We start from the raw sequence: 19,362 nt of genomic DNA, 5'->3' as shown, positions 1-19,362 counted from the left end.
TTACAAAGGAGATGTAAACGCTCAGTTAAATTTTTCTATGTTCATCACTGTGATGTGTTTCTTTCCTTTTTCTGTTTAGAAGATAAATGAGCCTTTAAATCTCCTTTGTAAATGCTTTACAAGGCATTCTGGAGCTCAGACTCTGGCATGGACTGAGGCTGAACGGGATAAGGGGCAAGCATAAACACGTGTGTGTGTTTTGTGTGTGTATTTGTACACTTCTTTGTTAGGGGCACTTATAGTGAAAGATTGTGACAACCAGCTATTTAATGTGTGCTCACTAGTTAAAAGGGCTTATAAATGTGCCAAATGTTTCTATTTAATTCTAGTGTTTTGCAAAGGTTTCTGTAAGGATTATGTTTAGGGGTGTAGCTTGGTCTGTTGAAGGCTTGGTCTCGTTGAAGTGAGAGGCCTGTTTGATCAAGTTGAAACCTTTGTCAGGCTGCTTTTAGTCATCCCATTCTCAACTGAGGCTGAAAGGAGTTTAAGTGCTCTTAGGAGACTTTAAAAATGGCTCAGAACAACAATTGCACAATTTAGATTAAGGTAATTTCTGTTAATGACAGATGTAGATGTGTTTGGCTTCTTCAAATAGCAAAGAACAAAGCAGTAGACACATTGACATTAACTATTGCATTGCAGTGTGAATTGAGTAAATAAGTCTCTCTTAAACCATGAGAAACGTTTTGTACTGTACAACTCAGAACGTCAGTGGAGAAAGGCATAGTTCATCATAACATCGTAATATACATCATACACCCGCTATATTGCTAAATCTACCAGATTTTTCATATAAAAAGAAAAAATAGATAAAAATAGCTGGAGTCCCTCAAGACTCCCCTGCTAGTTATTTCGCTGTTAATGATATACTAAAGCCCGCCGGCAAGTTGACTTGATTGGTTACAAGGTAGTTTGTGACGTCAGAAACACCAGCGATTTCAAAACTGTTTTTTAAAACTTTTGAGTCTTTTTTCACTGCAGTTTTAAGGAGAAAATACTCTGCAATGATGTTGACTTATGAACCTGCATATGGTTTGTCTTAAAGCACATTAAAAACACCCCGTGGACCAGAGGTGTCAAGTCCAGGTTCAGAAAGTAAAATTCCTCCTCAGTATTTTGTTCCAATCACCTGGATTTGCTAATTAGCTGAGTTTTTCAGCCAGGAGATAGAACTAATTAGTGAAATCAGCTGGCTGAGTTAATGGGTGGAATAAACATATGGCAGGACTTTTACTTTCTGACCACTGGAATTGACACCTCTGCCCTGGACATATAAACAAAAACTTGATTTTCACCACAGGGGGATTTTAACACATTATCCTATTCATTTCCTGATTCCTCAGCTTACGGGGATCTCCTCACTCATTTCAAAATCAAAACTACGCCCTTGGAAACAATAGTGTGTGACATTTCCTTCTGGGAATGATGTCTCAATCCAGTATTTTTGCCATAAAGACAGCACTGCCTTTCTTGGTAATTAAAACTTCGACCCACATTAGGAGCTTATCAACTATGACTAAAACATCCTGATAACCCTTGCATTTTAGAAAGAGTTATACAATTCCATTGCAATTCACAAAACCATCCTGAGGGTGCAGGGTTTTCCCAAATGAACGGAATCAGTTGGCATATTAAGTTTTGACATCACGCATGTGTTAACTTCTGCATTTCTCTAAAAATCCTTTGCCCATATTATTTAAACATGAACACATTTAAAAACGCCTAAGTGTCCGAAACACACTGTATATCTATGTGACTAGATAAGGAAGCAAGGTTTGCAGTGTATTAATCATTTGATAATTTAGATCAAATCCAAATACACAGATTTTGCACTTTGGCTATATCTGAGAGCTGTGAGTGAGGTGATTCAACATGCAATAGACATGCCTGAACAGTGAAGATAGTTAGTAACAGACTAAAATTCAGTTTAAGTGGAGCATTGGGGCACGGCAATTGAAATTTTAGAGATCCGCCTGAAGAATTGGCATTAGTCATGTGTACTTAGACTGGAGAGTCTAATAAAGGAATTTTCACGTAGAGTAGTGTTGCTAGACCAATCTAAATAGAATGAGCCTCAACCTCTGATAATTGCAATATTATTCTAACTAAGTATACATGGGAAACCATGGCATGATTATATGAGTTACCATAGAAGGAATTTAAGGGGACTAAGTAGCATACTTTTAGAAATAAGCAAGCATGGAGCGGTACCTAAAGGTATTAGTCAATTGCCTCTGTTATGGAAGTAAAATAATGCCAAATATTTTTGAAACAAAAAGCCTGTTGAATTGTACTACTTGAAAAAAATATCCATTGCATTAACCCTGCTTGTATTTTAATGCATTGTATTCATACTTTGCACGTGACGTCACAAGTACTGGCTGGCGGGCAAGAACGTCGTTCTTTAGCAACGAAACCCAGTTACCTAATCAAGGATCTTGCCAGGACGTCACCAGTTTTAATATACAAAAGTTGGTGTTTTGAGGTGTAAACGACATGCCAGATAGTTGTTGCATGTAAACGCGCTCATTCCCTGAAAGTGAAAGTAGAAACGGACTGAGCTTTCTGTCGCTGCATTAACGCCGCATTCTCTCAGAGACAACGATGGATATAACGGTATAGCGACTTAATTTACTGGCTTAATATTTCTCTTGTGGACCTACATTAATGACAGTAAAAAATAAGAAGAAAATTTATTTTTAAACAAGTTTTTGAAGCTGCTTTTGATTTTCACAGATGGCAGAGTTGTGCTGTTCGTGAACTAAAGACTGTTTTTAGGCCTATATCATTTTAGTGATATTATGAATATTTAGTAATTGCATTTTTTTTAGTATTATTAGTGTCATTAAACATTTTGTTAATGTGCTATGGAAACAAAATAGGCTCACTATACTGGCTTGCCACTGTTTGTCACCATTTTGTCAGTTTTTGTTGCCCGCCAGGTATCCATGGTAGTGAAGTGCCTGCAAAGTATGAATTTTTAGGGCTTGCATTTTTAAGGGCTGAAATTTAGCATGGTTGAATATTTAAGCAGTGAATATTTAAATTCAAAACATTTCAAACACATTTTCATTAGTAAAATTTCAATAATCCATATTCACCTTTCATATTTCACTTCCAAAATATTCAAATTGATTAAAAATACAACCTATAATATTCAACAGGCGGTTTTTGGTCCATTTTGTTTCGCTTTGCAAATTCGCTTCCACAAATTCAGTGGTTCAAATTCGACAGTAAATTCAACGTTGCCATCCAGGAACTGCAGGAAAAGCAGTAGATTACCAATCATAATCTCCATCTGCTGTTAGTCGACCTCACCAGCAGGGGGTACAAGCGCGTGTTGTTGACGAAGACCAGAGCAACAGTTAGAGCAAGCCATTCATTCATAAAAACTCATTTACAACAACGTAAGTGTATCTGTGATTACTATGTTTTATGTGAAATTCAGTGTCTTTACGATTACTTTTCCTGTGTAGCCTACATGCACGTCTATCGTGAAGAAGATTATAATGTTATTCCACCGATGCGGATGTATACAGATCCAACGTTACATTTGAGTTTGACATATCTTTTGGTTGTTTAGTTGCCTCAACCTTATATAGCGGCGATTGTGCTGCACGCAGTATACTAGGGTTTCCCTCAATACGTCAGGATTCCCCTGCTGGACATATAAAACGCTTAACGTAGCTTAATGGACTAATACAGTGATATAAAAGATCAAACTCGCAGGCAAGCAGAAGGACTCAGAATATGAACTTAACGCGCAAAGTTTAAAGCTGAGCGTTTCTCAGTGATACTGGCATTAGTTGGCTTGACATTGGACATTCGCACATTTAGGGACCGTCTCTAAAGTTGCATACGACATTGGTATACACGTTTCTAACTTCAATAGCATTTGAAGAGAACGACTTGCAGTCATAAAACCAACTGTAAAGTGTTCATGTAGGTGTCAGGCATAATGCGCAATTTATTCAAATAAATTGAAGTTTGCTATTGAAGTAAGAAACGATTTGGCCTATAGGACTACCAATGTTAGGGGAGAGCCGGAACAGTTGAAACAGATTTTTCAGATAAACGTTGTTTTCTAAGATAAGGTTACAGATAGATTTGTTTTATTTTTGGGATCAACAACTCACTTATGTGTTCTCTTAATAACATGTGTTATTCGCTACAAATACAGAATTATTTAAGTAAAAACTGACTTTGAACGGTAGTTGTGCTTTGTTTCAATCGTCCCGCATGAGCGGGGCGATTGAAACACAGGGGTGGGCAGATGAAACATAAAAGTTTAAATGGCAACTATTCATCTAATGTTTGTTTTTATGAACGATACCTGACAAGTAACTTATGTGCATATTGTTACAAACATATTTTGTCATTTTTTTTAAATCTAAAGGTTCATATTAACCATTTTTGTTCTGTCGCCCAATAGACTATAGGCGATAATAAGCCTATGCGCATTTTGCGTAATCTCATAGGCTATTTTGACGAAGACAGGCAAATCAGTTTAAAATTCATTTTCTAACATTTCTTCCTTGAGTCATAGTGAGTGTTTGCTAGCTGAATAGCCTGTTATTATGAACATAACAAAACTATGAACACTTGTTTCAACTGTCCCGACAACACCTCCTGTCAGTTAAACCTGTTTTGCACTTAAACTAAAAAACTCTGATAATGCACACTTAAGGCTGTGTTGCAGGACTAATACACCATTGCGTGCTGTATGTGCTGACAAAATTTGACGTAGGCTACATGACGTAAGTGGTTTTCAAGGATGTCTCAATGTTTCATCCGTCCCGCGTTTCAATTGTCCCGGCTCTCCCCTACTTTAGAGACGGTCCCTAAATGTGCGAATGTCAAGCCAATTTTACATTTAATTATTTAGCAGACGCTTTTATCCAAAGTGACTTAAGTTACAGTTAAACTAACAAGATAGGACAACAATATGAAAGTGCTATGACCCTTCCCAGAATAATCATAGGAATATTAACATGTATGTAGGCACAAGGCATACTTCCCCAATAAGGTGCGAGTTTGGTCTTGTAAATCACTGCATTAGTCCAAAACCCCTTAACTGTCACCCCTCCCGTTTTTCGCATAGACATAAATATTATTATCCAGACTTAAATGGTTGTAATTGAAGAATGCTTTGGAATATATACCTATGGTTGGTCTTGTTTTTTCCAGACATTTTCCAGATTATTGTAGAAGTGTAGAAATTATTAAAAATGAAACAGAAAAAAAGTTATATACGTTTAAGTTTATGAAATAATTTAATGTAAAAATATAATTATTAGTATTTTATATAAAATATATATTTTACAAAACATATTTTACTCTAAAACTGCAAGAAAATTAAAGCCACAAATCTGAACAAGTTGTGTTCCAAATTTTAGGTTGATATCTCAAAAAATGAGTTTTCAGTACGATTTTATTCGGGCGCAGTACCCAACTTTTTCACTAGGTGAACACCAGACTCAATTACTGCCCATATACGGGCGGCTCCATTTTCATATTTGTTTTGAGTGATCTGAACCATGTATTTCCATAATTTTCATACAATTTATGAAGTAGACATCCTATTCAGAAGTAGTATGGGTGGTCTCGCAGTATTTGATTTGAATTCAACCTCTAATAAATGCATAAAAAGACCACATGTGCATATGTGCGTTATAGCTCGCAGCCGCATCACAAATCGAGAATCCATAATATTTTTCTTTATATTTAAAACATTTCCAGACCTTTTTTTCTCATAAAACATGAAAACAAACTGAGGTTTCTACCAATCTTTCATAATTTTTCATGTTTATTGCTATGTCAAAATAAAGGCCTAAATACTCCTAATGAATATGAAATATTCTTTTTGCAAATTGATAAATTACTGCTTCTCTGTAATTTATTTTAGAAAACAGTCACCAAATATGAAAACTAGAGATTTTAAGCTTTCAAATGATATATAGTTTGTCAATATTACTTTAGGTTTTTACTAAGATATTATTGTTTAAAATATATAGTGGCAAACGTCCCACCTTTGGGACGTGACACTTATTAAGCTACGTTAAGCGTTTTGTCCTGATGGAAGGGAAGATGGAAGATCCTTATTTAAAATATAATAATGAGCAGTGTGATTCAATGATTTTACTAAAGTAATGTAACATATTACATTTGTTTTGATGACTTTTTTACATTTCTGTCAAATATTAACCATTTTCAAATAAAAGGGGTAGTGTTAACCTTATTCAGCACTGACATCTGTCAAACTTCTTTCAAAGTCCTTCATCAATTATTAATATTAAAATAACTTAATTTTAGAGCACCACAAAGTCAGACCTCAGCACCTTTATGTACCTTTAATGTAAGATCGTTCTTAGGTTACATACCAATTTAAAATTATAACATAAAAACTGCAATGGTACTGTTTTTAAAATCATGCGTAGTAGGCCTAAGTGTACAGTAAGTGTGTGTGTAAACATGCTTTAATGAAGTAGACTTCAAAAGCTTTTGAATTTGAGCTTACAGTTCTTTCATCAACCTGTCTTTTACATAAACTTACAAAATAGATACTTTAACTTAGTCCTCAGATAGAGGAGGGTTGCTGCTAGCTCCGTTAAGGTATTTCTGTCCCTCCCAAACTGCATTGAAATGGTATGTTTAGCAGCCAGAATTAAAAAATTTTCAGGGGGAGCCCTCTGACCCCTCCTAACATGATCCATATCACCCGTCAGAAAACAATTGCAACGTCTCAGATTGTGCCCCCCCCAGAATATTGGCTTGCATGACGCCCCTGTCCTTGAGTATGATGAGGTACTGAGGGAAACCGATTATAATCCCATTCATAGTAGAAAAAGTTGATAACATGTAGCCTAACACAGGGAAAGTAACAATGAAGTTAATGAATGAAACATAAAAAACAGCTTTTGTGCCTTTATCACCTTTTCCGCATATATACTGACCCAGATAATCATCACAAAAAACGTAATGCATGCTCAATTGTGGTAAATTAGTTTTTATGAATGAATGAATGGCTTGCTCTAACTGTTGCTCTGGTCTTCGTCAACAACACGCGCTTGCACCCCCTGCTGGTGAGGTCGACTAACAGCAGATAGAGATTATGCTCGGTAATCTACTGCTTTTCCTGCAGTTCCTGGACGTCAACGTTGAATTTACTGACGAATTTGAACCACTGAATTTGTGGAAGTGAATTTGCAAAGCTAAATAAAATGGACCGAAAACCGCCTGTTGAATATTATAGGTTGTATTTTTAATCAGTTTGAATATTTTGGAAGTAGCCTAAAATATGAAAGGTGAATATGGATTATTGGATTATTGAAATTTTACTAATGAAAATGTGTTTGAAATGTTTTGAATTTAAATATTCGCAGCTTAAATATTCAACCATGCTAAATTTCAGCCCATAAAAATGCAAGCCCTAAAAATAAAATGCATTAAAATACAAGCAGGGTTAATGCAATGCATATTTTTTTCAAGTAGTAGCCTACAATTCATTAGGCTTTTTGTTTCAAAAACATTTGGCATTATGTTACTTCCATACTCTGTCTAATTGACCAAAACTGATGAGTTTGTGATTGTGAGATCTTATACCCAGCCAGTGCGAGACTCAAAGAGTTACAAGAATCCAAATGAACGAGTTTAATAGAATTAAATAATTAGACATGATTATTGCAATTTATCATAATAGTTTGCAAATTGTGCTCGTTTACACGTTTTACAACCTCTAAGCTTATTTGTGTCCTGATAATTATGTGAGATATCAACATGACATCATGACTTTGCGTAAACATACACGCCACTTTCAAGTCAAGTGGCGTGTTATCTATACGCATTTTGAGCTATCCGCGTCTATGTCCACGCCGAAATCTTTTGCGTGTATGTCTACGCCATTAAATGTCCGAGTGATTCCGCGTGTATGTGTACGCCGTTAAATGTCCGAGCGAAACGAAGCAAAATCTATATCTACATCTGTGGAGCGATCTTTTTTTTCCTAGGATGGTAGGAGAACACTCATAAATGGTATTAACCCCAGTGACGGGTAGGTTTAGGGACGGGGTTGGGGTAGGTCATATATCTATATATACATAATACAGTAATATAACGTTAAGTCAAAGGCGTTGATAAACACGCTGAAAAGCGATTATGCGTGTTGATAGCACGCCAAAAAAGGAAATACGAATTGGCGTGTCATACATACGCCATTTCATGAGATCAGTCTGGAGATATTGACAACTGTTCTCATGATAATCTCATGATAAATTATTGGACTGGCCTAATTATCAACAATGGATGAATGAACAGCATCGTAAAAAAGGCATACTACAAGCAAGCGCAACAACATACAATATAGAACGCAAACAAGTTTACAAATAAGATATTTACTTACTAGTCCATCAACAAGATCACCAGGTCAGCATTGCTGTTGCATTGGTTTTTCAAGCGGCGTCCCCCCCAAGCTTTAAGCTAATATGAGTTTGTTTACCACCGAAATGACTTTGAAGCTGTTATGTTAAGGTAAAATTCTTGCATAGTGTGCCTTTAAACGACCAGTTTCTCATATAATTGAGACTTCTATAAAATAACCAGACTGAATCAATCTCTCAGAGCCTGAGACAAGATGATTATTTCCCTGTTTAGGTTTCCTTCTGTCTCTATTCCCACACTCACACACACCACAGTGTTGTTGTCACAGAAGAAAGATGACGAGGATCAAATATTGTCACAATGATGAGTCCCAAGATCCAAGTGCAAGTAAAAGACAGTTTATTAGGCAAACGGGGAACAACACTCAAAATGCCACAGTTTGCAGGCGAGCGACCTGAAATCCGTAATGCCAGGAAGCAAGACGAGGAGACAGCATCAACTCCGCAAGGAGACTCCGAACAGGAACTAGGTGAGAGAACAAACAAGAGTGATGAACTGACAACACACAGTGCACACGCCATCTAGATAAAGGCATAATATCTAGGCAATGCACACGCATTGAGACACCCACAATCCAATACACACTCAAGAAATGAACACACAGATTTATGAATCGTGACAGTACCCCCTCCCCTAAGACTGCCTCCTGGCACTCCCAGGAGGCTACAATAGCATATCGCGATTAGAACAATAATAAAAAAAACTTACTTCTCAGATGGATCCGTTGCTCCTCGAAATGAATTAAAACCAGCACTTCTGAGGTAAATTTCCCAGGATTATTCCTCACAACCTTGCAAGTACTGTAATCTGATAAAAATTGGTGTGCTGATCTCATCTCATTTGATGCGCGTTTACACCTTTGCTTGTGTGTTGCCTCAGATCATTTGCGTTTGAATAGCGCGCGCTCTCCGTGGGCGTGTCAAAATTAAAAGATAACGAGATTAAATGAGAGCGACTGACATCTCTCTCTTTTCATATAGATTACATTAACAGAGAATATTTGTTTTTTTTATGAATTGGATCATTTAAAAGTACAAACTTAAACGATTATAAAGATATATTGCTCATGCCTGGGTGAATAGTAGTCGCTGAGTTTTGTTTAAGTTTAAAGACGTGCTCAAAAAAAAAACTCACTGTGACGGAGAGCCAGAAAGCACACCCTGTTTATTTTCCTTATTTTACAAAAGCACAATGTTTTATTTCGATTGTAATTGGACACATAAAAAAGTAGATATTTAAAAGTTAATTTTTTCATATTTCTTAAGTCTGTATGACAAAAAAAATGAGGAGTATTTTAGGTCTATTTTTGCTGCTATGTGAAAAAAATCGAGCAAAACGTGCCGGCGTGTTTTCAGACCCCAGAGGGCTAAGGTTGGTAAATGCAGCTTCAGCTGCACCAGACCACCGAACGTCGTCTTGGTGGAGGTCAAGGCAGTCAGAGGAGCGGCTAGTCGGCTAAAATCGGGAATGAAACGCTGGTAAAAATTGGCGAACCCCAGAAACTTCTGCAGGGCCTTACAGGAATCTGGAGTTGGCCAATCCACGACAGCCTTAACCTTGTCGGGATCCATGCGCACCCCCTCGGAGGAGATGATATAACCCCAAAATGGAACCGACTGTGCATGGAACGAACATTATTCCGCCTTGACAAAAAGCCCATTCTCTAACAGCCTCTGGAGCACTCGTCTGACGTGCTGAACGTGTTCCTGGAGAGAAGAAGAAAATATCAATATGTCATCCAGGTAGGCATATATGAACTGATCTAACATATCTCTCAGCACGTCATTCACAAGTGCCTGGAAAACCATGGGGGAGTTAAACAGGCCGAAGGGCATGACCAAATATTCAAAGTGCCCCTTAGGGGTGTTAAAGGCAGTTTTCCATTCATCCCCCGTCCTTATACGAACCAAATGATAAGCATTACGTGACAAACATGCAGTGTGACAAAACTCGCTCCAAGCAAGCACAGAATTCCTACGCCAGTTTATATGAGGGTTGTGGAGCACCAGCCAGGGGTGTCCCAGAACCACAGGAGCAGAGGGAGTGTCAATCAAAGAAACTCAATGTCCTCTGAGTGATTGCCAGAGGTGATGAGTGTTAAGGAGGCAGTTGAATGAGTGACGGAGGGTAATAGTTGACCATTAAGAGCAACTATAGAGATGGGTGGAGAGAGTGTCACATCAGGTATCATGAGTTTGTGAGCCAGGTTAATATTTTACCTCAGCGCCCGAGTCCACAATAGGGTTGCGGCGGTGAGGAAAATTTCCCACCGGTTAATCGGCGTGTGACAACACCGGTAATCCCGGTGTCACCGTGGGGGGCGGGGCGGGGGGGTTAAATAGCTTTTAAATGCGTGTTCGTTATACTTTCACTTTCGAAATAAGCGTCAATTGGCAATTCAGTGTCAAATTGCTTGAATGGACAAAAAAACAATAACTCGCTGATAATAAAACTTTTATTTATAGACAGAACTTTTATTAGCATAACGTACGAATAAAAATAACCCCATGCATAGGCTGAAAAAAGTGAAAATCGGCAAACTGTGGGCCCAAACAAATAAGAACCATAAAACGTTTATTAACGAATAAGAAAATAAAATAGGCCTAAATAAATTACACAAAGTTTAAATAAGATAAAACCAAATAAATAAGAGATGAATATAAAATAAAAACTTCAAAAAGGACCTTAGCCTACATAAATGACAGCACTCTAAAAAAAAGTAAAACACTATAAATTGGCATTTATTAACATTGTTTGCAGTCTAGTAGAGTCAAAGAACATGACAGTTGAGACAAAGACAGACTTCATGACAAAGACAGTCTTGCAGTCAAGAACATGTAGACTGAGTCTACATGTTCTTTGCCAGAAAACAGAGCATGTTGACCATCTCTGGCTTAAGATGGGATCTTTTGGAGGTGACTATGTTCCCCATCGTGTTGAACACCCTCTCGGATGCACAGCTTGTTGCACACACGCAAAGATACTTTTTGGCTATATTTGCCAACAGGGGGAACCTACTTTGGTTCTCTTTCCACCAGGCCAGAGGATCCTGCTCTGCTCTGTGAATGGGGGACTCCTGAGCATAGGTGGCGATTTCTGTCACCACCTTTTCTGGAATAGTCAATATTTACTGTCGCAGTGCCTGCTTTCCTTTTTAATAAACTTGCCAGAGTTTTTTTTCTTTTGGGCTGATGGCTCGACGTCGGCTTCCTCGTTTTGTTCTCCCTCTTCTCTCACGGGGTGCGTTGACTGCGCTTTCCTACCGACGATGACCGCTTCTTCCTCTATCATTTTCTTGGTCTCTTCAACATTCGGATCGTAGTCACCCCGGTAGCGCGGGTCCAGGAATGTTGTCTTGCGAATAAGCTGCAGGCTTGCTTCTGGCAGAGCTTTATATTTATCGTCTAAAATAGACATGATGCCGGCTTTCTGGTTGGCTGTCAGATGTCCATCCTCATCCGATGGGGCCAATGTGTCCTCTTTAATGAGACTCAGCACAGGTAGAAGAGATGACGCGGTTACATAATTCTCTCCAGACAGAACGTCTGTAAACTCGCTCACTGGCTTTAACGCTTTGTTCAACGATTGCAACACATCCTCGTCTTGCCATGTGATGCTCACATTGACTTTACGGTCATCAGCTAGAACTCGATTGATGTTCGTCCTCTGCTCTAGCATCCTATCAATCATTTTTTGCTTGGAGCCCCAGCGAGTTGCACAGTCCTCAATGAGAAAATAAATCCAATTATTATTATTATTATCAATGACAAATAAAAAAAAGATGTGGTAGACTATTAAAGTCTAAATTATATAGCCCAGAACAAAGTAAAACTGCATCAAACATTTACTTTATTTAGGATTTATCATAAATCATTTATACATAGCCTCAATAACGAAAAAAAAAAAACTCTCTTAAACTGTTCTACAAAGCCTAATGGTTTTCTGCCGAATATATTTAAAGTAAACTAGCTTTTAATATTTATAATTTTTAATACTTTATTTACTATACTAAAGGCTTTTTTATAAGATCTAAGAATAAACTTACCGTCACGAGTGAGTGCTCTGGGAGGCCAAGCTGGACTTGGCCTTTCTTTAGCTCCCTGCGAGGGCACGTCTGTGCGGGCTTTCTCCGTCTTCTCAATAGTGTTGGACACAGCTAGGTTCAGGTTGTGCCCAAAACAGCTTAACCAGGGCCAGCCTAAATTACGAACAGCCGCTTTAATATTGCTTCCACTGTCTGTCGTGACACAAGACACGTTATCCTCTTTTAATCCCCAGTCATGGAGAGCCTCCTGCAAAGCATCGGCCAAGTTAGCGGCAGTGTGGTCCTCGGGCAAAAAACTTGTTTGGAGGCATTTTGACACCAGTGCCCATTCCGTGTCAATGAAATGGAAGTCAGTGACATGTAAGGTGTAATTTTTGTGCTGGACCACATGTCTGTTGTGAGTGAAAAATAATCAACTTTTGAAACAGCCTGTTGCAGCTCACCACGGACACGGTTGTAGGCACGTGGAATAGCGGTGTTAGAGAAATATGAACGCCTGGGCAATTCATACTGGCTGTCGAGTGTTGTTATGAGGTCTTTGAAAGATTGTTTTTCAACCGTGTAGTAAGACACCATTTCTTTGCAGATATACTTGGTCACTGCATCAGTGCATTTGTTTCACCTCACACTGTCCCTCTTATATTTGGTGCATCGCACAAACGCAGTACTTATTGATTGTTGTACCTGTGTGTCTGGCTTCTGCGGTCGATGTTTTACTGCAGTGCCCATTTTGGCAGATTGAATTTGGTTTGAACCCAAAATATTGCCAAACAGGCACTTTTGCATTGCTTTTTGACACCAAATCTTCCACCATTATCTTGCTTTTCTGTAATTTGACTCGTTCTCATCTCCACACGTGCTAAATGGAATCCTGATGCTTTTTATGCTCTCTTCTGAACTAAATAATTGATAATTATTATTTTTAATTAATTCAAATAAATATTTTAGCAAAAACTAATACTTTAAAAAATCAAGACATCGCGGTGTCACGTGGGAAAGTGATGTCACCGTTGATGGGGCTTAAAACCGGTAACACCCTCAACACCGTCTATCGCGGCAAGCCTAGTCCACAAGCGCCTCACAGTCAAAATTCTGATGAGACAATCTTAAACTGACAGTGAGTTGAGTAGCTGAAAAAGAGGATTTAGTTAGAGTAGTTACACCCGTCAGTAACCTCTTACCCACTGGCGGGTGCTGGCTTTTGACCGGACACTGCAGAGCGATGTGCCTAGTGGCTCCACAATACTAACATAGTACACCCTCTCTCCTTCTCCTGCTGTGATAGACGTGATCTGCCCATCTGCATGGGCTCAGCATCTGGAAAAGACACCATAGCTTCACCTAGAGAAAAAGATACATTAGTCTGTGCGCTGATAGGCTGCCCTCACTGTGTTCGTGGTCTCCATCGTCGTAATCTAGTATCCACTTGAATGGCCAAGTCCATGAGTTTATCCACCCCAGTGGGTAAGTCCAAGGTGTAAATCTCATCCTTGACGGAATCAGAAAGTCCATATAAAAACATGTCCCATTTAGCCTCCAAATTCCAGCCCCACTGTGCCGCCAATGTGCGGAATTCAACTGAGTAGTCTGTTACTGGACGATCTCCTTGATGCAACTACACGACCAGTCACACTGCGTCTCTACCAGAAGCGAAAATACCTTTTTGATCTCGTGAGAACTTGTTTCCAAAGAAACAGCACGTTAGTCTCTGTTCCCAAACCGTAGCTCCCCAAGTGGCCGCTCGACCCGACAAGATATTTATAACAAAAGCCACTTTAGACTCCTCAGTGGGAAATGATGACGGTTGCAGAGAGATGTTCAGGGAACATTTAGTCAAAAATTAACGTCACAAATGCGGCTCACTGGAATAGAACACTGGAGGCGGCAGACGAGGCTCAGTAGTATGAGTGGTCTGAGCGACAGAAACAGGTGGGGTGGTGGTGTCTCGATGTGGATGTCGACTAGGTCCTTAGTTGTTGCAGCTCGGTAGTTATTTCCGAAGTTTGGGTCATCAACGACTGGACAGCGTGACCCTTGGCCATTGTCCATTCCTCCTGCCGTTGCATGCAAGTATCGCTCTTCGACAGAATTTCCCTTAATTCGGTCATACTTGCTGGATCCATCGTGGTCGGTTCGTTCTGTCACAATGACGAGTCCCAAGATCCAAGTGCAAGTAAAAGACAGTTTATCAAGCAAATGGGGAACAACACTAAAAACGCCACGGTTTGCAGGCAGGCGACCTGAAATCCGTAATGCCAGGAAGCAAAACGAGGAGACAGCATCAACTCCGCAAGGAGAATCCGAACAGGAACTAGATGAGAGAACAAACAGAAGCGCAGTGAACCTTCCTTTTCATTCCTATACATCATGTATTGGTACACCATTATTACAAAAATAATAATTTGTTTTTATTATTTTACCCCGGCCGGTAATTATTCGTCTCCATCGGTACCAGATAAAGGAGATGATTGTATGGGAGGCCCACAAGAGATGAGGCGATCTCCAATACCGAGGGTCGCCGATATACATTTACGAAGACTACACACCGGAGGTCCTCGAGCAACTTGCTAAGTACCTTGATGTCAACTCTATACAACCTGGGCCTCAGACATCTCTCCTATTCCCGGCCCGCTTGCAGATTACACTACCCAACGGAGCTAAGAAGAAGCTAGCATCGCCTGAGGAGGCCACGACCTTTGGGGTTAACTACCAGCAGAGACCAGACATGGAGGCCAACTAACTGACTTCAGCTTGGCTGACAGCTGGCTGCACAAGCTGTGTTGGCTAGCTTTTTCCTGAAGCAGATCTATTCCACTTTACTGCGGGTTATGGACCCTGAGCCCGGACTGAATTGAGACAATGTACAGCAGGTGAGCAGCCAGCTAGTTTTTGAGCTAAATGGCAGCTAATTAGCAGGCTAAACGTCTGTGGCCCAGTGGATGGCACTCCATAACTTTTGAGGGGTGAAACATTGAAGATGCTGGACCAGGGACACAGTAAACTGAGTTTGTAGTGCACTCGGACACTTTATGTTGTTAAGTCTGCCTTCTTTTTCCTTGAATTATTAATGGTGTTGTGTTGATGTTTTTGTCTTTGTTCTGCTGCTGTTGTTTTTTCTGGCTGCGGGCTAATGTTTACCATCTCGAAGGTGGCGATTGACATATTATATTATAGGTACCATAGTTCAGCCACCTGCACCATACTCTGCAGAATCACTTTCTTTGGATTTTTATATACATTTTTGGACGAGTTCATAAGTTTACTTTTGTATCCACTACAGTGTAACAAGTTAACAATAGTCGGATTTTCCTATGCTCCAGGACCGTCTAAATTTTTCTGACTTCCTAGTCTTATTTTATATATACGACCTCACAGCTACGGGATATTCCTGGAGCATACTCTGCCACTCGCTGATATAGCACACAATGGTAGGCATTTTATTTTTATCTCTTATTTTGGTTATTGGGGTTTTAAACAGAGATGTGGGTTTTGAGATAAAAAGAAAAATAGACTTGATATGGAAAGGGAAGTGTGGATGGGTAGGGTAAGTATGGAAGGGATGATGTTGGCGGCTAGAAGATTTTGGATGGGTCAAGGGGGGGACCTAGATTTTTTCTGGACATTGATCTGGGTGGGAAGAATGAAGCAAGGTGGGAGAGCCGGTGTTTTTCATGTTTTATGAAACCTTTGTTTATATGTTTATTATTTGTGAGGACTGTTTCAATTATTTGCTGCATAGTAAAGTGCACACTAAAGGAGACTAGAACACGAAAGGAGCCTAGAACTGGACTGCAGACTAAAGGAGACTAGAACTAGACTCTTGCTGTCCTGTTTGACTCGCTTTGACTGTTGCCCTGCGATCGACTGCTTTTGTCGGCCTCGTTGCCCGCTGTGAGTTTGTTTGTTTGCGCGGATACGGTTTGAGCATTGGTTGTTGGTCGTAGAGCGAGACACCGCTTCACTGCTGCTCGCCCTGCGATCGACTGTTTTTGTCAGCCTCGTTACCCGCTGTGAGTTTGTTTGTTTGCGTTTGTTTGTTTGCGCAAATACGGTTTGAACGTTGGTTGTTGGTCGTAGAGCGAGACACCGCTTCACTGCTGCTCGCCCTGCGATCGACTGCTTTTGTCAGCCTCGTTACCCGCTGTGAGTCTGTTTGTTTGCGTTTGTTTGTTTGCGCAAATACGGTTTGAACATTGATTGTTGGTCGTAGAGCGAGACACCGCTTCACTGCTGCTCGCCCTGCGATCGACTGCTTTTGTCAGCCTCGTTACCCGCTGTGAGTCTGTTTGTTTTCCCGTCTATCCTGCGTCTATATTACACCCATACCACTAAAAAGACGGTTATACCCAAGACTTGAGTCATAAATTAGTATAAATATTAATAGCATCACTGGTTGCATCATTGCTAACTTACTGTCCATCTGTTAAAATGGCGAATATATCAGGTGTATGTTATCTACCTCTTGGTGCAGATGAGAACAAATCTGAATTGCTTGCGGTGCAGTCTGAATTAGAAGCTGTAGAAAAGCAGATCCTTGACCTTCTAGAGAGACAAGCTGAGCTGAGAGACCGGCGTTTAGCTCTTGAAACATCACGCGCTGATGCACACGGATCAGTGATTAACGTTAGTAACCCGCTGACGCTGACCTCGTCTACTCCGTGCGTTTCTCAGCATTGGTCCCGAGCGTCCAGGTCACGATCAGCCATGATTTCATTCACTCCGGCTCCAACACACCACCACGAAGCCTGGGTGGTTCCGCGGAAGCCGCGAGCCAGGACAAGAATCTTTTCGCCCCTCCCGGTTTTCGAGATCTCCACTCAGAACCGCTTCTCCCCTCTTCGCGAAACGGAACGCGATGCTGTGATCATCGGCGATTCCACCGTCCGACACGTCCACGCTACGTTAGGTAAAAGTAAGGTGCACAGTCACTGCTTTCCTGGTGCTCGTGTTCTCGATATCGCTGCGCGGGTAACTGAGATCTTGAACGGTGACGAGCGCGTCGGAGCTGTTGTGCTGCATGCGGGAGCTAACGACACTAGGCTGCAACAGACGGAGGTTCTGAAGAAAGACTTCAGGAGCCTTATCGATACGGTACGCAGCACATCGCCTGAAACATCGATTATTGTGTCTGGACCGCTTCCTACGTACCGACGAGGGCATGAAAAGTTCAGTAGATTATTCGCGCTAAATGAATGGTTATTGTCATGGTGCAATGAGCAGAAATTGATTTTTGTAAATAATTGGAATCTGTTTTGGGAGCGACCAAGGCTCTTCCGCGCTGATGGCTTACACCCAAGTAGAATCGGGGCAGATCTTCTGTCGGATAACATCTCCAAGATGTTAAATACCATTTGACTAGTAACCAAAAATCCAAATCACAGTCTCTACTGCACCAATTTAATTGATATTAATACTAGTGTAGAACATTGCATAGAAACTGTGTCTATTCCTCGTTTACTAAGATCAAATAATAAATCTACTGCAGGATCTAGAAAAAATCTAATTGTTATTAAAACAAAAAATCTCGCTATTAGTGAACAAAAACAATTTCTAAAGCTAGGTCTTCTAAACATTAGATCGCTCACACCTAAGGCGGTTATTGTAAATGAAATGGTCACAGATAATAATTTCGATGTTCTGTGCCTCACTGAAACCTGGCTTAAACCAAATGATTATTTCGGTCTAAATGAGTCTACTCCACCAGGATACTGTTATAAGCATGAGCCCCGTCTGATCGGTCGTGGCGGCGGTGTTGCAACAATCTACAGAGATATCCTTAATGTTACTCAGAAAACTCGTCATAGGTTTAATTCGTTTGAAGTGCTTGTGCTAAATGTTACGCTCTTAGATGTAAGAAAAAAATCCCTATTATCTCTAGCATTGGCTACCGTATATAGACCTCCAGGGCCTTACGCCAATTTCCTAAAAGAGTTTGCTGACTTTCTATCAGATCTTTTGGTCAACGTCGATAAAGCATTAATTGTTGGAGATTTTAACATACACGTAGATAATTTAAATGATGCGTTAGGGGCTGCGTTTACAGATTTATTAAACTCCTTCGGGGTCAAGCAAAACGTCACCGGACCAACTCATCGTCTTAATCATACACTCGATTTAATTATATCATATGGAACCGATCCAACCGATATAGATATCATTCCACAAAGTGATGATGTCACTGACCACTACTTGGTAACTTGCATATTACGCACTGCTGTAATATGTCATGCTGCGCCACGTTATCGACCAGGTAGAACAATTCGTCCATCCACCATAGATCATTTCTCAAATAGCTTATCTGATCTGTCTCAGCTGCTGCCTGAACCCAAACAAACAGATGAACTAGACGAACTAACTAGCACTATGAGCACCATTCTCTCTAGAACATTGGATATTGTTGCACCCATTAGATTAAAAAAGGTCAGAGAAAAAAGTATAGCACCATGGTACAATAATACTACGTATGTTTTAAAGAGAGAAACCCGTAATTTAGAGCGTAAATGGAAAAAAACTAATATAGAGGTCTTTAGAATCGCGTGGAAAGACAGTATGTCACTTTATAAAAAGGCACTTAAAACGGCCAGGGCTGAGCACCTCAGCAAATTAATAGAAAACAACCGAAATAATCCAAGGTTTTTATTTAATACCGTGGCTAGACTAACAAATAAACAGACGTCGTCTGAACAAAATACCTCGTTACAGTTTAGTAGTAATGATTTCATGAACTTCTTCACCGAGAAAATTGAAAGCATCAGAATCAAAATCGTAAACGTTCGATCTTTGCTCGCGCCTTATAATTCGGCCGCAATTATCACCCCGCAAGAACAATTACAATGCTTTACAACCATAGAACAAAAAGAGTTAAATAAACTTATCACTTC

The 19,362-nt window shown here is 40.0% G+C and overlaps 2 protein-coding genes across 2 annotated transcripts in view; one reads left to right on the top strand and one right to left on the bottom strand.

The window, feature by feature from the left end:
• The window catches only part of LOC143722662 (uncharacterized), a 508,319-nt gene that overhangs the window by 38,009 nt on the left and 450,948 nt on the right, over window positions 1–19,362 (bottom strand). The gene's annotated exons all lie outside the window — the stretch shown is intronic.
• Window positions 16,772–18,969, top strand: LOC143722613 (uncharacterized). Its single transcript, XM_077214014.1, has 2 exons — window positions 16,772–18,411; window positions 18,819–18,969. The coding sequence occupies exon 1, from the start codon at window positions 16,910–16,912 to the stop codon at window positions 17,834–17,836; it is 927 nt and encodes a 308-aa protein (XP_077070129.1). The 5' UTR covers window positions 16,772–16,909; the 3' UTR covers window positions 17,837–18,411; window positions 18,819–18,969.

This window comes from Siphateles boraxobius, unplaced genomic scaffold (assembly GCF_051911475.1).
Source record: "Siphateles boraxobius isolate OS27281-9 unplaced genomic scaffold, OSU_SipBor_1 68, whole genome shotgun sequence".
NCBI lineage: Eukaryota > Metazoa > Chordata > Actinopteri > Cypriniformes > Leuciscidae > Siphateles > Siphateles boraxobius.
Note: the sequence above shows the minus strand (reverse complement) of the source record. Positions and strands in the feature narration are given on the sequence as shown.

Excerpts from the sequence above, each read along its gene's own strand:
- LOC143722613 (XM_077214014.1), top strand. The coding sequence starts at position 16,910 with ATGGCGAATATATCAGGTGTATGTTATCTACCTCTTGGTGCAGATGAG.